Here is an 18,393-nt window from a genome sequence, read left to right as displayed (position 1 = left end):
AAAAACATTTAGCTGATTAATCGCATACCTGGGGGAAAATTTATTGCGATTAATCGCATTTTTTTTTCTTACATTATTTGGCAACCATTTATCAGCAAATAGTCACAAAATAAAATTACTCAAAACACATTTATAACATTTATTTTTAATTAGTGATGTCAGTCGATTAAAAAAAATAGCAAATATTAACGCGTTAATTTGGTCGCCGTCGTTGATCCTGTAATTATTCGCGTGCGTTAATGCGGTAATTTTCACAAAGTAATGTATATGTAATTTTCATTATATATGTATGTATATATATATATATATATATATATATATATATATATATATATATATATATATATATATATGTATGTATATATACATGCTTACATCAGCACTTCTATTTGTGAGACAAATGTAAGTACTGTGATTGTAGTTTAATCTGATCAGTCGCGGAGCCACGAGTACGCCGCTCGGCTTGTGCCCGCGCGCTGAAGTATTTGTAGCCACATGCTCGCCCTCCGGCTCGCAGAAGTCAGTCAGCGGTTGACTCAGCGGTGGCAGGCACTGAGGCAGGGGATCCAGGATTTCCACTTGTCAGATACTCCAGCGCACCGACACCAAGTGCATCCCCTGTGCTAAAATGTCCAAGTTGGAACAGGTCCTCGTCCTCGACCCGCCCTCCGACCTCAAATTTAAAGGTAGGTGGATGGAAAATACCTTATGGTGTCACGTTTCCACTCCGTAGAAATGACTGGAATGATTTCCGTCAAACAAATTTCGCTACTAGCAGGCTAGCTAGCATTCACCGCCATTTTAAATTAGCCTGGGAGCGGAGGGGCCCGTTGGAGCCTCGGACTCTCGTGACGTGGGGGTCCGGCGTGGCGTCCTTAGACGCGGCCTGCTATTTCTGACTGATACACGGCCGACTCAGCGCCCGGCGGATGATTGAATGATATTTGGTTTTTCGCTAGTGGCTGTTCGAGGACGCTGAAATCAACTTGTTACGGCGCTCGTTTGCTAAGCCAGTCTGTGAAGTTGTTAACTTGGTGTAATTGTGGAGTAAACACCGGTATCGGTGCTGTTTTTCCTGGGGGGCTTGGCCATGAAACCCAAGCTGCATAGTAGTGGTGATGTGGCCTTAACTTCAACGAAAAGTGACACACTTTTGTGGATGAACAGGTTCAGTGAGTCGCAGCTGAATGACAAACTTGTCCAACTACAACCTTAAATCTGTCAGGCTGTCGGCAGTGCCCCGTGCTGCTGTTTCTATTCCTCTGGTCAGAGGGCAGAGCGCCCTGCGCCTGATTGTCTTCCCGGTAATGATAAGGATGAGAGCTGTGTCAGGAAAGAGTTGGCTAGCGGCCGTCAGGCTAGTCTGCTAATGCCAAAGTTGTAGCTAGCAGAACCAGCACTCATCATTGGTGGAGGAACGCTTGTTTAGAGTCTAATCTCTGCTCTGAGGTCAAGACTCAGCGTAGTGGACGTTCCTAGCAATGATCTGTTGCTTTGAGCAAGGGTCCCCAAACTACGGCCAGGGGGCTGGTGTTGTGCTAAGGTAAGCCCCCTGCCAGAATTTGTATCCCCTGTCTCTGGGATGATTGATTTGTCTGGTAAAACTTATATTTTGCCCTCAATAGGGTAAAAAGAAACTGGATGAAAGTGATATACTTTATTCTGACGCTTTTGGGAGTTTATAGTCATATTTGAAATTTCCCCCCTCATATTATACGTAATACGACATTAGGTACAGATTCTGTCAGGCCGCCAGAATCTGTGCCCCCAATAATTTGGAGTACAAACAACAATTATTTAATAAATTTCTGTTGCTACATGCTTCCATCACAAAGTTACTTTCGTAAATTGTGAGTTTTGGCGTAAATTAGTCAAACACATGTCATTTTTCTTTATTTTTAACACGAGAAGCAGTCGTTTCACATAGAAATGTGGGACGAAATGCAAATGTGATCCCAAAAAAAATTACTAATAAAAAAAATAAATAAAAAATACGGACCCGGCCCACCTCCACATTTGGCCTGACCCCCCACACACTATCAAAAAGACATTTTTTTTCTCTCAATCTGGCCGATCGAGACCCACATAGAACATGACTTCATATTTCACCTGCTGTGTTTATAGTGATCAACTTTTTATTTATTTCTCCATTATTGTTATTTTTCTTCCGTAGGTTTTTTGGATGTGTGTAGCTCTTTCATCTATTTAGCTCATTCAGCTATTAAAAATATTAATCTCTCTTTATGCTAGATTTTTTGACTGTTTTTGCATTTACCAAGAATTTTTAGGCTATTTTAGGGTTTAGCGAATATTTTATCTGTATGCTAGCTGTTTTGGCTAAATTAGACACTTTAACAGTTGTTTTTGGCTTTTTCTCTCTCTTTTTTAGGATATTTTGTAGTTTAGCTAATATTTCAGCTACATTTTATCTGTTTTGGCTAATTTAGATTTTTTTTGCAGTTTTTTTAGGCTGATTTGGAGTTCAGCTATCTATCAGCTTCTGCGTTTTTAGTTATCAATTTCAGCATCTTTAGCTATCAGAGCTAGCATATTCAGTTCAGCTTACAGCATTTACACTAGCATTATCACAGGTAATGCTATATATCTACTTTTTAAAATATTCAAGTACAGCTTTTCTTCTATGAAGATTACAGAAATGAATTATTTAAATGTTTACATTTGGACTGCGATTGTTACACTTTTTCTGTTGGCCTACAAACCGACCCCAGCCCCACATCAGAGAAGAAAACAGTTATGTGGCCCTCACAAGAAGAAGTTTGGGGACCCCTGGTTTAAAGAACAGGGTTTTGTCGTTAGAGGGTCTGGCCACTGCTATACTGCTTTAGGTGCTGCAATCCTACAGCTTTAGGTGTTGAACTCGATCATTGTTTTTTCTGTCATTTTCTGCTTTTCTTGCATTCACGTCTGTGCTGGAAGCATGGGCTTTTCCTCTGCTGACTGAAGGCTTACCTGTCAGTCTTCTGCTTTTACTGAGTTTATGTGGCTCCAGTTCTTGCTGCAGATAAATGACCAAGACTGTAACGAGCTCCACAAGAGCAAACAGCTTTATTTATTACATACATAGACAAACATGTTTTTTATTCAGTTTCAGCAGCAACAAGTTGCACACTTTAAGTGCAAGAGTGACTTTAGGAAGACTAAGCAAGCAACCAGAAGGTTTTATAATATAAAGCTAAAACCTACACTCTTGAACAAAATTCATTGACGACATCTGCTTTGATGGAAAACTTAACTAAAGCATGCAACAACACAGGTTTGTTTTGGAAACCTGGTATTCTAGAGGGAGAGAGATTATTTACTCTAAATAAATTGTGTGAAAAAAAACGATAAAAAAAACAATTGTGTGAATATAACATGGACAAGGATAAAAAGTTTTGTGCATTAAGTTAATATCTTTTAACAATTATAAGAATTTGTATAGTTAACAAGGTCATATACCTTCATAAAAACAAAATTTTAAAGAGTAAACCTGGCGTTGCAAGTCTGTTTATGCATCCATGGCAGCAAAAAATAAGTTACTTGGTGGAGTAACACTCACACATCAGTCAGTCTGAACAGGTTATGGTCAGTTTGTCTTCAGTTCTCAGGTTGTTGGCGGCGCGTGGACGTCTGCTCACCTGCAGAAATCCTCCAGACTGATGATGGCTGTTGTTAAGTCATGTCGGGGGGTGGGGGTAAACAAATCGTTCAGAGATAGAACTTCAATGCAATTTTTTTTATTCCACAATAGCACTCTAAATAGGCATTAAAACAGAGGATCATGGGTAATGTAGGAGCTCAAAATCAAGACCTCATTTGTATATATTTCCTTTTTATAATATGATAATTGAATACTTTTTTAATTTCTTCCAATGTAGATAAAGGGTATTTTGTTTTGAGTCCTTTTATCTTTCAGTTTGACACCACTTTGTTTATTCTTCTATGGAATTCATAATGATCAGAGTTTAACATATTTATGGTTTGCATAATGATTCTTTTTTTTTTTTTACTCTTTCGTTGGTATGCAGACTAATAACTGAAAAATAAACATTTGTAAATATGTAATAAGTTCTGAATAATCACTTTTTAGTTTTTTCTTTTACATTTTGAAAGTTTTCAGGATTTTTTATTTTACAGAATTGGTTAACCTTTTGTAATCTGTTTTGGTGTGTGGATGTTTAATGTTAAAGATGCAGTAGTTTGTTGGCAGCAGTTCAGAATCTATTGCTGTATTTTACAGAATCTGTGATTTATAAATTGTAGAAAACTTGTGTAGAGAGGAGAAAAGACTGGGAAATTTTATTTCATTGTGGAAAGATATGAAGCTCAGAGGTTGAGGAAAAACTATTGCTTTTTTTATTATTATTTTTTTTATTTTTTAGTTGTATCACAAACAAAGCAAAGTGTAATGTACCAAGACGTAAGGCTAGGATTAAAGGTAAATTTATATTTTTAAATGCAATATTGATCAATAAATCATAAATCAATCATTAAATTTCTCATGGTTTTTGAGTCTTAACATGTTTTTTGTAAAAAAAAAAAAAAAAAAAAAATACTAATTTTAATTAAACAGCATTACACTTTTTTACATTTTAACTCAAAACTATAGTAAAACTTTTCTCCCATAGTCTAGCAGAATTTTTTTGGGATGATGATTGGATGATTGAATCCAATATGTAGTTATATTTAGTTGAATCATAAATTGAATCAAAGCTTAAACTGGTGAATTGAATTGATTTTGACAGCAGACATTATCTAATGTGAATCTTGTACACATTGGAAATGAAATAGTGCATTTGTGTGATTGGCTTCAACTGCTGCTTTATAGTTCAGTCGTAGTGCAGTTGCAGTTTAGGTTATCATGTAGTCATCAATTAAAAAGAAAAAAAAAAAAACTAATTGTTCGGTTGATTCTATCGTCCACAACATCAAGCTTCACATGTTCTGTACCCATCAGTCCTTGCAACAATCAATAATAAATCTGTTCCAAAGTAACATTTTCACCCTGCGTTTAAGCGTTTTTGTTTTTTTTTTTGTTTGTTTTCTGCATTTGGATTTGATGGGCCTTGATGACCCTTGAATTGAGCGAAGAATCAGGTTTAAGTTCCAACAACTCCAAGAAAACAAATGCGATTGTATCGTGCTGTACCTTGTGATTCATTGACCTATCTAACTAACGTGATTATTGTTCTCAAAACTGTCCTGAAGGTTATCAAATCTCAGGACAGGAAACGGTCTGTTCCAATAATAGTCTCGCCCTTCTTAAAGAGGATATCTACTATTTTCTACCAAACTTTGTGCTTTATAAAGCACAATGGTGAACATTTTTTCCAAAAACATATCCAAACAATTGACAAATAATTATTACAGTGTATCACAGTGTATGACAAGTATCAAAGCTAATGTTTACACAGAATGGAAATTGTTGTGACGGTTTCATAATCGGTTAAAGTCTTATTGGTTATCACTCACAGCTGGGTGTGGTGAAAGCTGTTATCTATGGAGAGAAATAAGTATCACTCTGATTAATGCAGCGTGTGATTTGTGTGTATCTTTGGATTTGTGCGTGTGAAAATCCTGATTTGTTTGTTATTTAGAATTTGTGTGTGTGTACGTCTTGATTTGTAACTCGCATAATACATTATGTGCTTAAGTGCAAAAATTTTGAAATAAAAAAAAACGATGGATGTTTAGAAGGGCCTCTGCTATTGGCGCGTTCTGCCGCCGGTCTCCCGTGAGGCTCCGCGGGGAGCCTTTCTGATTCACAATAATTTGAAATGCAATTATAATCTTACATTTCATCATATCAGAAAATGCCACATGTTAAAACACCATTGCTGTTGTGGTGGATCTTTTATACAGAATACAATTTAGCCTGGATTTGAATTGAAACAGACTTTTTTTCCCCTGATCATCAAACGTACATTTTATTTCTGCAGCTGTGTTTGGGGTTCATAACAATATTTCCTCCGTCTGAAAGCTGAATAGCTAGCTTTAGTACTGGTAGGTACAAAGTCTATTTTAGTTATTTTTTTGTGCAATGCTCAACTTAGTCAGCAGGCTTTGTCTGCATAAAGCTTTAAAAAAAGGGGTTTAGTTAAACTTAAATTCATAAATGAATGTTTGTTCCTCAGCTAAGCAGTAAACTAATTAGCACGAGTAGCACCCTGGCACAAGCTGCCATATTTCACCCGATTGCAGGACCTCTGCTCTAATTAGCTTGTTCAGATTACAGATCAGTCACAGGGTTTACATTTTCTCTCATGAGATTAACCTTTTAGTTTCTGTCGACTGAAATGGACAAAGGGTTAAATTGTGTTTGTAAGACTGGTGACGTTTTTGCTGACTGTCATCTGTCTGCGTTTTATTATTTTATTCTGATCCATGAGGTCTCAAACAATTTAATGAGTCTGGAGGAAGATACCAGGGCCTGGTTGAATATTGTTTAAAAATACGCTCAAAAGTTACAGGATTTTTTTTATGAACTGATTTTATTTTTTAAAGGTCATTTGGACTGCTTGTTGTGTAAGCTCTGTATGAATCGGAGAGAAATGAAATGTTACTTGAGCAAAATCTAATTTAGAACAAAAAGTCATCAAGAAAGCAAGAGCATTGTTTTGAATTTTGACTGTTTTTCCTGCAGAGGAAAATGAAATGACTGACGTTAAGATGCAACTTTAGACTTCCTCTACTCGGGGACGGAGCTAAATCAGTCGGCACGTATTTGAGACCTGGTCTGTTTTGGAGTCTCTGCTGGGATTCCTCCAGCCTGCTTGAGGGGGCAGCCCTCCACTGCTTGGTTGGTATTTTTAGAACAGGAGAGGCCCAAGGGACCCTAACCCGGCTTACATGCAGCAAGATGAGAGCGATGGAGCTAACAGCACTGGAGCAAAGGTGGCATCTTAGGAGGAGGCAGTGGATGCAGGATGTGTGGGTGGGTGTGAAGAGCAGCGTTGGCTCTTGGGCCTAAAGAAACGCTCACAATGCAGAAAACACTATCAAATCTTCCTTAAATGAAGTGATGGAAAAGCAAAGTCTCCTCTATCTAAATTTACACTTTGTTGAAGAAGAGGAGGATTCACCGGCTAAATTGGATTCAGTCTTTAACCTTATTTTCTATGCATGTTTAGTATCAGTTTTACTCAGTTTTCTGGTGGTGATGGCTTTAAAACATTTGATGTGCTGTTCCTTTTAGTTTGGTCAAACTGCATTGACACATTCGGGTTTCATTAACTGTTCTGTTCTATAGTTGAAGGAACCCAAATGCAGTTTATATCACTGCAATGAGTCCCACATCGCACAGGAGGTCAAAATGCAAAACACACCTTAGGTAACAGGTCGACCAGGATAAACATTTGTTGAACACCCTAAAACTACATTTTTAAAACTTAAAAATAGTAACTTTTTAATATAATTATGAACTAGATATATAGCATTACCTGCTATAATGCTAGTGTGAATGCTTTAAGATGAATTTGGCCCCTGAAGATTCTAATGCTGATAGCTGAAGATGTTGAAGTTAATAGCTGAAAACGCCAAAGCTGATAGCCAGTTAAAATATTAGCTAAATGCCAAATTAGCCTAAAAAAAAATTAAGAAGAAAAACTTGGGTCAGCCAAAACTCAAAGCATGTAGCTGAAAAAAGCTAAACTTCAAAATAGCTTAAAAAGCTTAAATTAGCCACACCAACTAGCATGTAGCTGAAATATTAGCTAAACTCCAAAATGGCCCCAAAAAACGTAAACAAGCCTAAATTAGCCAAACAGCTAGCATATAGCTAAAATATTAGCTAAACTCTAAAACAGCCTAGAAAAAAGCTTAAATTAGCCCAAAGAGCTAGCATGTATCTAAAATATTAGCTAAACTCAAAAATAACCTAAAAAATCTCAGTAAATGCAAAAATAGTCCAAAAAGAATGCCAATTTTTAAAACTTTAATTTTTTTTACATAATTATGAATAATAAAAAGGCAGGAATATTATTCCAGAATAAATTAATTTAAATCTTAAATAACTTTCAATATTTTACTCTCCATAAAAATATATTTTGTCAAAATTATACAAATTAAAAATAAGTGCAAGATAACATCGTTCCATAAATAAGAATACAATAAAATGATCTGGAGGGCCGGACATGTGCTCTTTGAGGATGCGTCGATAAAGTTGGATTGGGAATGTAAAAGCTGCTGGAGTTGCTGCATTTTGACAGTGCTGGCGATGACTGTTCTGGTATGTTTGTGTTTGTCAGAGCTGTACACAAATAATCAGATGCTGACTTCTTGCCAGGTCAAATAGTCCACATTGTCTCTTAGGAAGTTTTTCAAGTTTGTAGGAATGCTCATGGCCGCACCTGTGCTGGCGAGCGCGTCCTCGTCAGCTCCAGACCTCTGGCTCTGTCTGGGTGTGGCAGCTGCACTCATGCAGGCTTGGATATCCGGCCAGATTACCACATGAAAGTAGCTTGATAGGAATGCCATTATCTCACCGGCGTTTGAATATTGCTCTCTGTAAAATCATGTATCTGAATAAAGTGAATGACAGAATATTAGGGAAAAAAAGGTTTGCTTTGCTACATCATAAGTGGATTTTATAGTTAGTTATAGTTGATCAGTTTTAAATGTGACTATTGGAGTGCTTCTTTTAACACAAACAGATCTTTAGAAAAAATAATTTTTATATTTACTTTGGCTGTTTTTTTTACCTTCAGAAAATGGGTGTCGGGGATTAAGAAAAACCCTGTGAGCATAATGTTTTCAGTTCGTGTGAAGATGTGTATTGTTAAAGGGGTCATACCGTGATTTTCTTAAGCCTTTCAGAGTAAACTATATACATATATATATGATCATATATTTCCTTTGGACACTAAAAAGCAAATTATTTATGGAATATTAGTTATTTTTGTGAATTTTTTTTCTTCCCTATCCATCCATCCATCTTCTTCCGGGGGGCGGAGCTATCAGTGCAGACTCTTTCTGAAGAGGGTGTCTCACTCTGTGACATCAGCATGTGAGGACCCGCTCGTTTTTGTGGGAGGGGCTGCTGTTTAGAGTGTAGCTTTTTAGAAGATTACTCAGAAATGTGTGAATGGATCAAAATACCGATTTGGGGGTGAGGACTAAACAGTATAATATACTTAAAAGCTCAAAACGTTCTTTTTTTTGTGGTATGGCATCTTTAAAATTGATATTCAGTTGAGTGTTGTTGGCATTATGAATGGCTGCCTAAAAATAACATCAATGATTATCATAATTCTGATGGTTTTATTTCAATTCTCCTGAATCCAATGAGTTAATAGTCGTGTTGAAAGCTAAAATTAGGAAAAAGCTGCATTCAATTCAGTTTTCCAATCAAAAAACTAAATAAAGTTTTTTTTGTGATCACTCTCTATTAGTCTTATCCTGTTTTGTAATTGTCTGATTTGTTTTTGAGTTTTTTTATTTTTTGTGTTTTAACAATGTTAACTTTACAGTGGTCTTTTGGGTTTAACATGCATCTTTATAACTCAAATGTGTTATTATTAAAACAGTATTCAGTCAAGATTGAACCTTTGTTCATTTTTAATGACTGTGTCCAAATTTATGGTTTCTGCACTTTTCACTTTTTGCATTTCATAGCACCACAGCCATGTTGTTCAACAGCTTCATGTCATAAGACACTCATTTTTTTTCGACTCCCAAGCTAATTGCTGTGATTGAGTTTGGGGTACCTCTAAGTTGGCGTCCAGTTGTTTTGGACTTGACATGACTGATCAAAGCTGCATGGTGCTGTCTGCGGTTAAGCTCCTAATTCCAACTGGGTCACAAGATGGAAAGCTATTACACAATGATCTTCTGATACACCAGATAAAAAGGAAGAGGACCTTCATTTCCAATATCATCATGGGACATCCATGTGGAGCGATCAGTCAGTCATTGATGCAGGTGGTTTGTGGCTCGCTGAGCACTGATGCTTCAGATTTAGAGTTTGTGACCAATGCCTGTCTGTCTGCGGTCCCCAGGTCATAGTAAAAAATATAAACACTTCACTTTAAGACACGTGTCAAAGTCTAGATCCGGCCCGCCGGGTAATTCTATCCGGCCCTCCAGATCATTTCATCTTTTTATTAATGCCCCGATGTTATCTTGAGCTTATTTCTAACTTGTATAATTTTGACAAAATATATTTTTATGGAGAGTAAAATATTAACCCTTCCGCTCTCCTTAGTTTGTTTACATTAAAAGTGGGGTCATCTGGACCCCCCAAGACAGTGCGCTGAACTTTTTTTTATCTTTGATTTTTGAGTTTCACTAATGTCCATGACAGACATAAAATCCTGTCCACTTTTGTCATGGAAGAAATCACATATCAATATGTGGTTGGAGTCAACTGGACCCCAAAGAGAGCGGAAGGGTTAAAAGTTATTTAAGGTTTAATTTGATTTATTCTGGAATAATATTCCAATATTTCAGCATCATGCTAGCTGTTTTAGCTAATTTAGGCTTTTTTTCATTTTTTTTAGGATATTTTGAAATTTAGTTATTTTTCAGCTACATGCTAGCTGTTTTGGCTAACCTAAGTTTTTTTTTCATTTATTTTTGTTTTTTGGAAGATGGTTGATGGATGTTTTTTTAGGCTAATTTGGCATTTATCTAATATTTTAGCAGGCTATCAACTTGAGTGTTTTCAGCTATTGACTTCGGTGATTTCAGCCATCAATTTCAGTATTTTCAGCTATCAACTTCAGCGTTTTCAGCTATTGACTTTGCTGATTTCAGCCATCAATTTCAGTATTTTCAGCTGTTAACTTCAGCGTTTTCAGCTATTGGCTTTAGTGATTTCAGCTCTCAGCTACAGTGTGTTCTGCTATCAACTTCAGTGTCTTCAGTATTTTCAGCTATTTAATTCAGAGATTTCAGCTATCAACTTCAGTGTTTTCAGCTATTGGCTTCAGTGATTTCAGCTATCAACTTCAGTAATTTCAGCTTTCAATTTCTGCATCTTCAGCTAACAGCACTAGCATCTTCAGCTGCCAAATTCAGCTTACAACATTCACACTAGCATTATCAAAGGTAATGCTATACATCTAGTTTATAATTATGTTAACTTACAGTTTTAAAGTTTTAAAAATGTAGTTTTACAGTGTTCAATAAATGACAGAAACCCTGTTCGGCCCGTGACCTAAGGTGTGTTTTGGATTTTAGTTCCTTGTGCGATTGAGTTTGACACTCCTGCTTTAAAACATCCCCAATTTATAAAAATGCATCTAGTAATTCTAGGAGACCTTTTTGCATACTCGTATTTTTTTGTTTTCATAGGGATGCAGGAGTTGACTTTGAGTCTGGCCACCAAATTCAAACCATATTTAATTAGGTTTTTAATCATGCTGGTCTAACTAAGTTACCCTCAGTGTATTCTTCTAATCTTCTTAGGATTTTCTTTTTGGAGAGTAAAAACGAAACGGCAGTTCTGCCAAGCTTCTGAGGAAAGTGTTCCGTATAAAACCCACTTCTATCACGTAGAATCAGCCTACAATGTCTAACAGCATCAGTTCATCTGATTCACTGGAACATTCAATAACCTTTGATGTTTTATTCAATGATTGATGGTCATTTAGACTCTGTTCTGATGATGTTCACTGGTCTGTTCCCCCTAGGTCCTTTCACAGATGTAGTAACCACTAACCTCAAACTGAAGAACCCTTCTGACAGAAGAGTGTGCTTCAAGGTGAAGACAACAGCTCCACGGAGGTACTGTGTACGGCCAAACAGTGGGGTCATTGATCCTGGAGCAACTGTCAACATCTCTGGTAAAGCATCGCTTCGCATTCGTCTTATTTCTCAGTGAAATGTATGTGTTGGACAGGAAACCTTCACTGGAGAACGATTATGTTTCAGAGAGTGATGTTCCTGCAGAAGTTAGGAGCTGGAAACTCTGAATGACCGAATCCTCCCCATGTTTTGTCTTCTCCTTACTGTCCTGACCCTTTCAGCCATATGTTTAAAGAGCACACAGGACACACCAACACAAGTTTAGCTGCAGTTTTCAGGATATAAACTCAATAAAACACTTAAAGTTTCTTTCTTGATCAACCCAGTGTGATGAGCAGCACCTGGTTTCTACTTACAGCCTTAACTCCTCTAGAGCTCATCCACGTCCACCTGGGCCCCTCCCAGAGCAGAACAAACACGCCATTGTTGAATAGCAGTGGATGCTGGCACGTCATTCACGTTTAACAAGTCCGCGAGCTGCTGAGCTTCAAAAACAGAAAAGATTTTAATGGACTGTCCAGAGATCCTGATCTGTGTGGGAGTGAAACCAATTCACACAATGTGTAAGAGCGGGTTTAAAAGCTTATTGAATCCACACTGCATTGGGCTTTACTTGGAAAGTCGATATAAATTGATTAAAAACAAGGATTTTTTTTTTTCTTTGTGGTATTTTATTTTGTATTGCAATGTAATACAAACAAAGTTTGTATTACATTGCAATGTAATACAAACTTTGTTTGTATTACATTGCAATGCCCAACAATTGTTCCCTTGCTGTGTTGCAGTTCACCTTTCACAGTGATTACCAATTCAAATTTTTGTTTTTTTGTGTAATTTTTGCGTGTTTTTATGTATTTTCTTTTACTTTTCTTTTTAACAACACGTTGTGTCTGTCTTGATTAGCTGTAGACCTCGTCAGTCAATCTCCTCCATGCTGTCTCCCGTATAGAATGTGTTCAGTTTACCACATTTACATTAGGGGTGTAACAGACCACAGATGATCTGTGATCCGTACGGATCACTAGCTATGGTTCGGCCCACACATGTACCGCGGATCACCCCCCACCGCTGCGTTATTAAGATCAATTGTTTGTCCACACCAAATTGGTGTCAAATGCATGTGCTGTACACATCTTTGTTTTTCAAAGTGGCTTCTTGACGGTTATCCAAAAGTCTGTTAACCTGAAGCTCCTGCCACGTGTGGGAGGAGCTTCTGTCAAAATCTTTTCTCGAACATGGAGGACGTGAATATTGTATTTATTTTGAAGAGCTGAACAAAAGCATCAGTTCACATCTCCATGTCTGGGTTCAGATCTCCCAGTGAGGAGCAGCAGCTGTTCCACAAACACTGCTGCTCCTGAAACAGAGCCGTGCCGTCAGGGGAAGGCAGTACGGCAAGCCAAAAGGGTCAAAAATCACCAGGAAAAGCAAGCATGGCAGTGACTCACTTTCACATGAACTACAGATAAAAATAATGATTTGAAATATTTGAATGTTTCCACAGTTAGTTTCAATACTACAGTTAATAACAAAAAATAGTGAAAGTTTAATTAGAACTTTTATTTAAGATTTAATTTGGACATTAGGGGTGGAGTCGAGGAAAAAAATGGGATATTCAGCATTTTTTTCTTTTCTTTTTCGTTTTTGTAGATTTGGTCTCCAGGCGTGTAAATGTCATCTGAAACTACATGTTTTAGCATTTTTGTTTAACTTTAAAGTTCAAAGATTTTTGAATGTATATTTATATTTTGAAGTACTTTTTATGTTTTCTCAAATATATGTTTTGAAACTTTTTCACAAAAGTAATTTTAGGCTTTTACGTAATGATCCGAGCCGTGAGTTTGGTGATCCGTTACACCTCTAATTTACATGAATCTTTGATTGAGATCAGATATTGTTCCTTCTGTAATCCTGGACGTATTTTTCTGGGAAGGTTTGAACTTTAAGAGTTTAAATGAGATGAAAGTGAAAATGTTCATGTCTGTCTGAGGAAAGTGTAGAATGTGTGTAGTGAGGAGTTTTACTGCCTTAAGACTAGAGCTGGGTTGATCATATCGATTCATTGATTTGAATTGATTTAAGCTTAATAGATCAATCATCGATCCATAAAAAATATAAATCGATTTAGCACATGGGACGGTTAATGCTAACTCTCAGTCGACCTAAACATACATTGCTGACTAAATGAACATATTTATAAACTTACAGATATGAGTTTTACAAACTCTTTAAAGGAAATATTTTTAATGTAACCATTTATAGTCTAAGACATCATTTCTTTGCTCATACTTTCTTCTTCTGGAATAAGGTGATCGCCACCTAGTGGCCAAACTGAAACGTCCTCCAGGAGAAGCAGAACAATGTGTACAATGTTAATGATCTGAACATTTTAGTTAGAACTTCTACTTTAGAGAATCACTGTAACACTGGATGATATTAACAATCTCATTATTTCACTGATACATTTACAGTATGTGAACTGGATCAGATTAATATAGATATATTCAAATCATATCAGAGTTAGTTAAGGCATTTCTAAACAAATGTGTATAAATGTTTAAACTCAAAATTGAACTGAAAGAATTAAAAAAAAAATTCTGAATCAAATCGATTCAGGGTTTTGTGAATCAAACCGTTTCTGGAATTTATAATCGATACCCAACCCCACTTAAGACATGTGTTATTTTACATCGCAAATCTCACCTATCACAGGTTGTTTTTAACCCCCATGATAAACAAAGGAACGCTGTTTCGCAGGTTAAGTTCTACCTTTGAGTTGACATCACGAGTAGAGTAAAAACATTTATAATGAAGATAGCATAAACTTTGAATGAAAACTTGAAATAAAACATGATAATAAAAAACAATTCCATGAAAATTAGCAGATGCAAACACATAACTGCCCTGTTTATTTCAGCTCATTGTGTGATTTTATTTATTTCTTTTTATGAAATCGTCTTCAAACCTCATTAATGTGGATCCAAATATAAAGTACATGTGTGTGAAATAACCAAACCAAACTCCAGCTCCAGTAGATTACTCATGTTGGCAGCTTATGTTGCCACTTGCAGTACCTGGTTTTCAGAGACAGGAGCAGATGTTGGTGAGAATTTGTTTCAGCACCTCATCAGGGTGTCGGTGGGACCTCCAGCAGTTTTCAAAGCCGGCACTTTGCCCATGTCAGTTTAGGCTCATTTAAACCTTTCTGTCTAAAAATCAAACTTTAACTAGTAAAGTTGCATTACCTGCAATAATGCTAGTGTGAATACTTTTTACTTTAACTCCTGAAGGGATTAGCTGAAAACATTATTTGCAAAATGTTAAACTTGCTAAAAGACTGGAAATTTTATTGAAGAACTATGAAAGAGTGCTGAAGTTGACCTAAATTTCTGAAAAAAATGTTGTAAAATTGACTTAAAATTCCTAATAGAAGCCAATTTAGCAAAATATTTGGTGTTTCTTAAAAATGAACAAAACTCCAAATTAGCCTAAAATTCCTCATTAAACTAAATTAGTCAAAAAGGTTAGCATGTTGCTAAAATATTAGCTAAACTCCAAATTTATTTTGAAAAGTACTATAAAAGATGAAAACATAACCCATGAATACATTTAAAGGCTTGTTTCTTATCTACTTGAAATGTTGAACTTATATGGTTTTGTCATGCCTTTCTATGGCATATTTTGCTCAATATTTCAAAAACTATCAAGCGAAAACACCAGCAGTAATGTCCTGAACGAGCTGAACGTTTTGATTCTGAAATCATTGAAAGTGTGATTGAGTTTTTACGTGTGGATAGACGTACGGAAAGGAGCAGGAGGATCACTCTAGTGTGAATGCTTACTAATACGGTGATGTAGTTTTTAATTTGCTGTAAAAACTTTTCTGAGGCGTTTAGTAAAGATTGTCGAGTTCTATGAAGGAAAACTGAGACATTTCTTGGGAGTTTGGATGCTGGAGTTCTCTAACATTCAACATCTGCTCAGTAAATTCAATTCCAAAGAAAATTATATCAGTCTGAAATTCAATAGGATATGGTTTAATTGACTGACTGGAGGGATTAAAAACAAGTAGCCACTGCTGCAACCCTAGAAAAGCTGTTGTTTGTAAGATGTACATTTGTTTATCAGCTTCAGCTCTGATAGGTTAGAATTACTGTGCAATCACAGTCGACTCATTTCAAACATTTTCAAACTTTATTTTTTTTTTTCAAAGCCAACAAAAATCTTTGTCTTTTTAGTGCAGCCGAAAAAGAACCTAAAAATGTATGATCTGGAGGAGGTTTTCAGCCGGAGTTTAACCTCATTGATTCCTCCTGAAATTACAGAGGCACAGTCGGATCACCTGAATCTACAGTCAGACGTTTCCAATTTACTGTAAATCAGATATTATTGTGGACAAACAGGAAGCAAACAAAGTGCTCACTCCAACCACACACACACACGCTTTACTTCACCTTACCTAAACCTCACCATGAACTGGGAAAACCTTTACGTTCATGACTCTTTTCTTCACGCTTCTCTGACTGAAGTTCCATTTCTCTTTGCAGTTATGCTACAACCTTTTGAATATGATCCCAACGAGAAGAGTAAACACAAGTTCATGGTGCAGACCATTTTTGCCCCTCCAAACGTCTCAGACATGGATTCATTGGTGAGTATTCTGTTTGTGTTCACAAATGTGATGCTTTTATTAAACATTGAAAAATGTAGGTAAAAATAAATATGACAAAAAAATCAAAAATCTGAGGAGAAGCAACGTACTGCAGGAGTTCACAACAATCCAGCACATTGCACTGACCAGAGGTCAGCAACCTTAACAGTAAAAGAGCCATCTGGGCTCGTCTTCTACTGATCAAAACCTAGAAGGAGCCGTATAATCTTACTTTAGCCTTTAAGAAATTTGGATTTGCATTCATGACCATCTGCTTTTGTATAATAAATATGAATTATGTCCATGTTTTGGCATTAACAAAAGAAAAAATATAAAAAGAACCTAGCATGTCTGAAAATGGGATTTTTACATTTGACCAGAAGCTCAAATAAATTATTTTTAAAATAAAAGACGCTCTGTGTCAAACAGGATCATCTTAGTACAGCTCTTGGTAGCTAGTAACCAGTGTTGTGTAGCATAAGAGAATATGTGCTTTTAGCTCATAAAAGATCAAGGACGACAATGCATTGCGGTCAAGCAAGTTTTGCAAAAAAAAAACGTGTTTAAAAGTTGTTTGTTTTATTTTTATTTTTTTTAATAAACCCTCCATATTTTCATCACCAGAACACAGTGGATTCACAAATAGACGTCGTGAAATGTTCATATTTATTTGATTTTCACTTCATGAAATCGGTGACGTCATAAATGGTGTTTAAAAAAAATAGTAGTGAGCATCGTGTCCAAATTATTTTTAAACTCCAGGGCTCTAGATAATCCCACACTGTATAGTTTTTTATAGTTTGGGATTATCTTGGGAAGTCGGAAATAGTTATTGTCTTCCAATTCTGACGTTGCTTCCACCGATGACATCATCATAGTTGCTGGTCAGCTACGTTAGCACGCAGCTGCCAGCGCTCGGAAATACATAACATCAGTTTTATAACTTTAAAAAGCTAGAAAAGTCTTTTAAAAGTTTAAAAACTTTTTAAAACAAAAAGTCACTGCCTACAGAAGAAATCCATTTGCTCCATCCTTAAAGTCTCCCATGACAATTTTTTATTTTAAAAAAAAAGTTCCCAGTAGTGTTTTAATTAGGATTATAACATTTTTAACCAAAATCCTACAACCTAAATGTCTTAAAAAGTCATTTTTCACGTTGATCTGAAGCCTCTGTTTCCAAAATCTCCTCTGAGGGGGCGTGGCTTATGGAGCCCCAAAGTATTAAAGAATAAAAGTATTTTTTATACTGCTGAACACCAACATTTTTGCTATTAACGTTGCAATAATGTATATATAAACCAGTACAAGCTTAAAGGTGAAGGTTTTATGGCATAACTTGTTTGAATGTAGTAAAACAAAATCAAATGAACTTTAAATGGACAAACTTGTGCATGCTCCAGTGAGCTGCAGCCTCATCCAGGTGTGCTCCACGGCTTCTTATGGGGAAACGTGGAGCTTTTTGAGAGGCTGAACATGTGAAAGCGTGTGATGATTGATGTTTAGCTGCAGTTTGAAACATCAGGGCTGTTCTGCTTTCATGTATTCACGTCAAACCTCATGGTGTAGAGCCTGTCTCACAGAAGATCAGGAACTTCACTGCAGATTCTGGACATCAAACATGAGTCTTATTTATTTGGTTTTTCGTCTTTTTGTCTAAACTCGAGACACATTCTAGACTTTTCCCATTAGGTGCTTCATTCATCCTGTAAAGTTGGATCAAACTGTGAGAATTTGTCCACCAGAGGGCAGCAAAGGCTGCACCAACCTCTCCATGATATGTTCATAACAAAGGTCACGTGGTTCTGAATGTCTGGATACAAATGTACAGTTTATAAAGACTTTCCCTCCCAGTTCTGTGTTTTTTAGAAGTTTTTTTTTAATTTGGAAGGAACTTTTTCTTTTGACTTGATAAAATGGAACGTTTTTATTACACATTCCTGAACTGGATTCCGTTACAAAAGCACTTTTTTTTTCTTTTAGTGGCAAACTCATCATGG

The 18,393-nt window shown here is 36.4% G+C and overlaps 1 protein-coding gene across 1 annotated transcript in view; it reads left to right on the top strand.

Moving 5' to 3' along the window:
• The first annotated feature begins 406 nt into the window (after positions 1-406).
• Positions 407-18,393, top strand: part of vapal (VAMP (vesicle-associated membrane protein)-associated protein A, like) — a 22,879-nt gene continuing 4,892 nt past the window's right edge. Inside the window, exons 1-3 of the mRNA XM_024280135.2 lie at positions 407-686; positions 11,631-11,783; positions 16,293-16,396. Of these exons, the coding sequence (XP_024135903.1) occupies positions 629-686; positions 11,631-11,783; positions 16,293-16,396 (315 nt within the window). The 5' untranslated portion in view covers positions 407-628. The remainder of the gene's footprint in view (positions 687-11,630; positions 11,784-16,292; positions 16,397-18,393) is intronic.

The sequence above is a fragment of the Oryzias melastigma genome, linkage group LG17 (assembly GCF_002922805.2).
Source record: "Oryzias melastigma strain HK-1 linkage group LG17, ASM292280v2, whole genome shotgun sequence".
Taxonomy (NCBI): Eukaryota; Metazoa; Chordata; class Actinopteri; order Beloniformes; family Adrianichthyidae; genus Oryzias; species Oryzias melastigma.
Note: the sequence above shows the minus strand (reverse complement) of the source record. Positions and strands in the feature narration are given on the sequence as shown.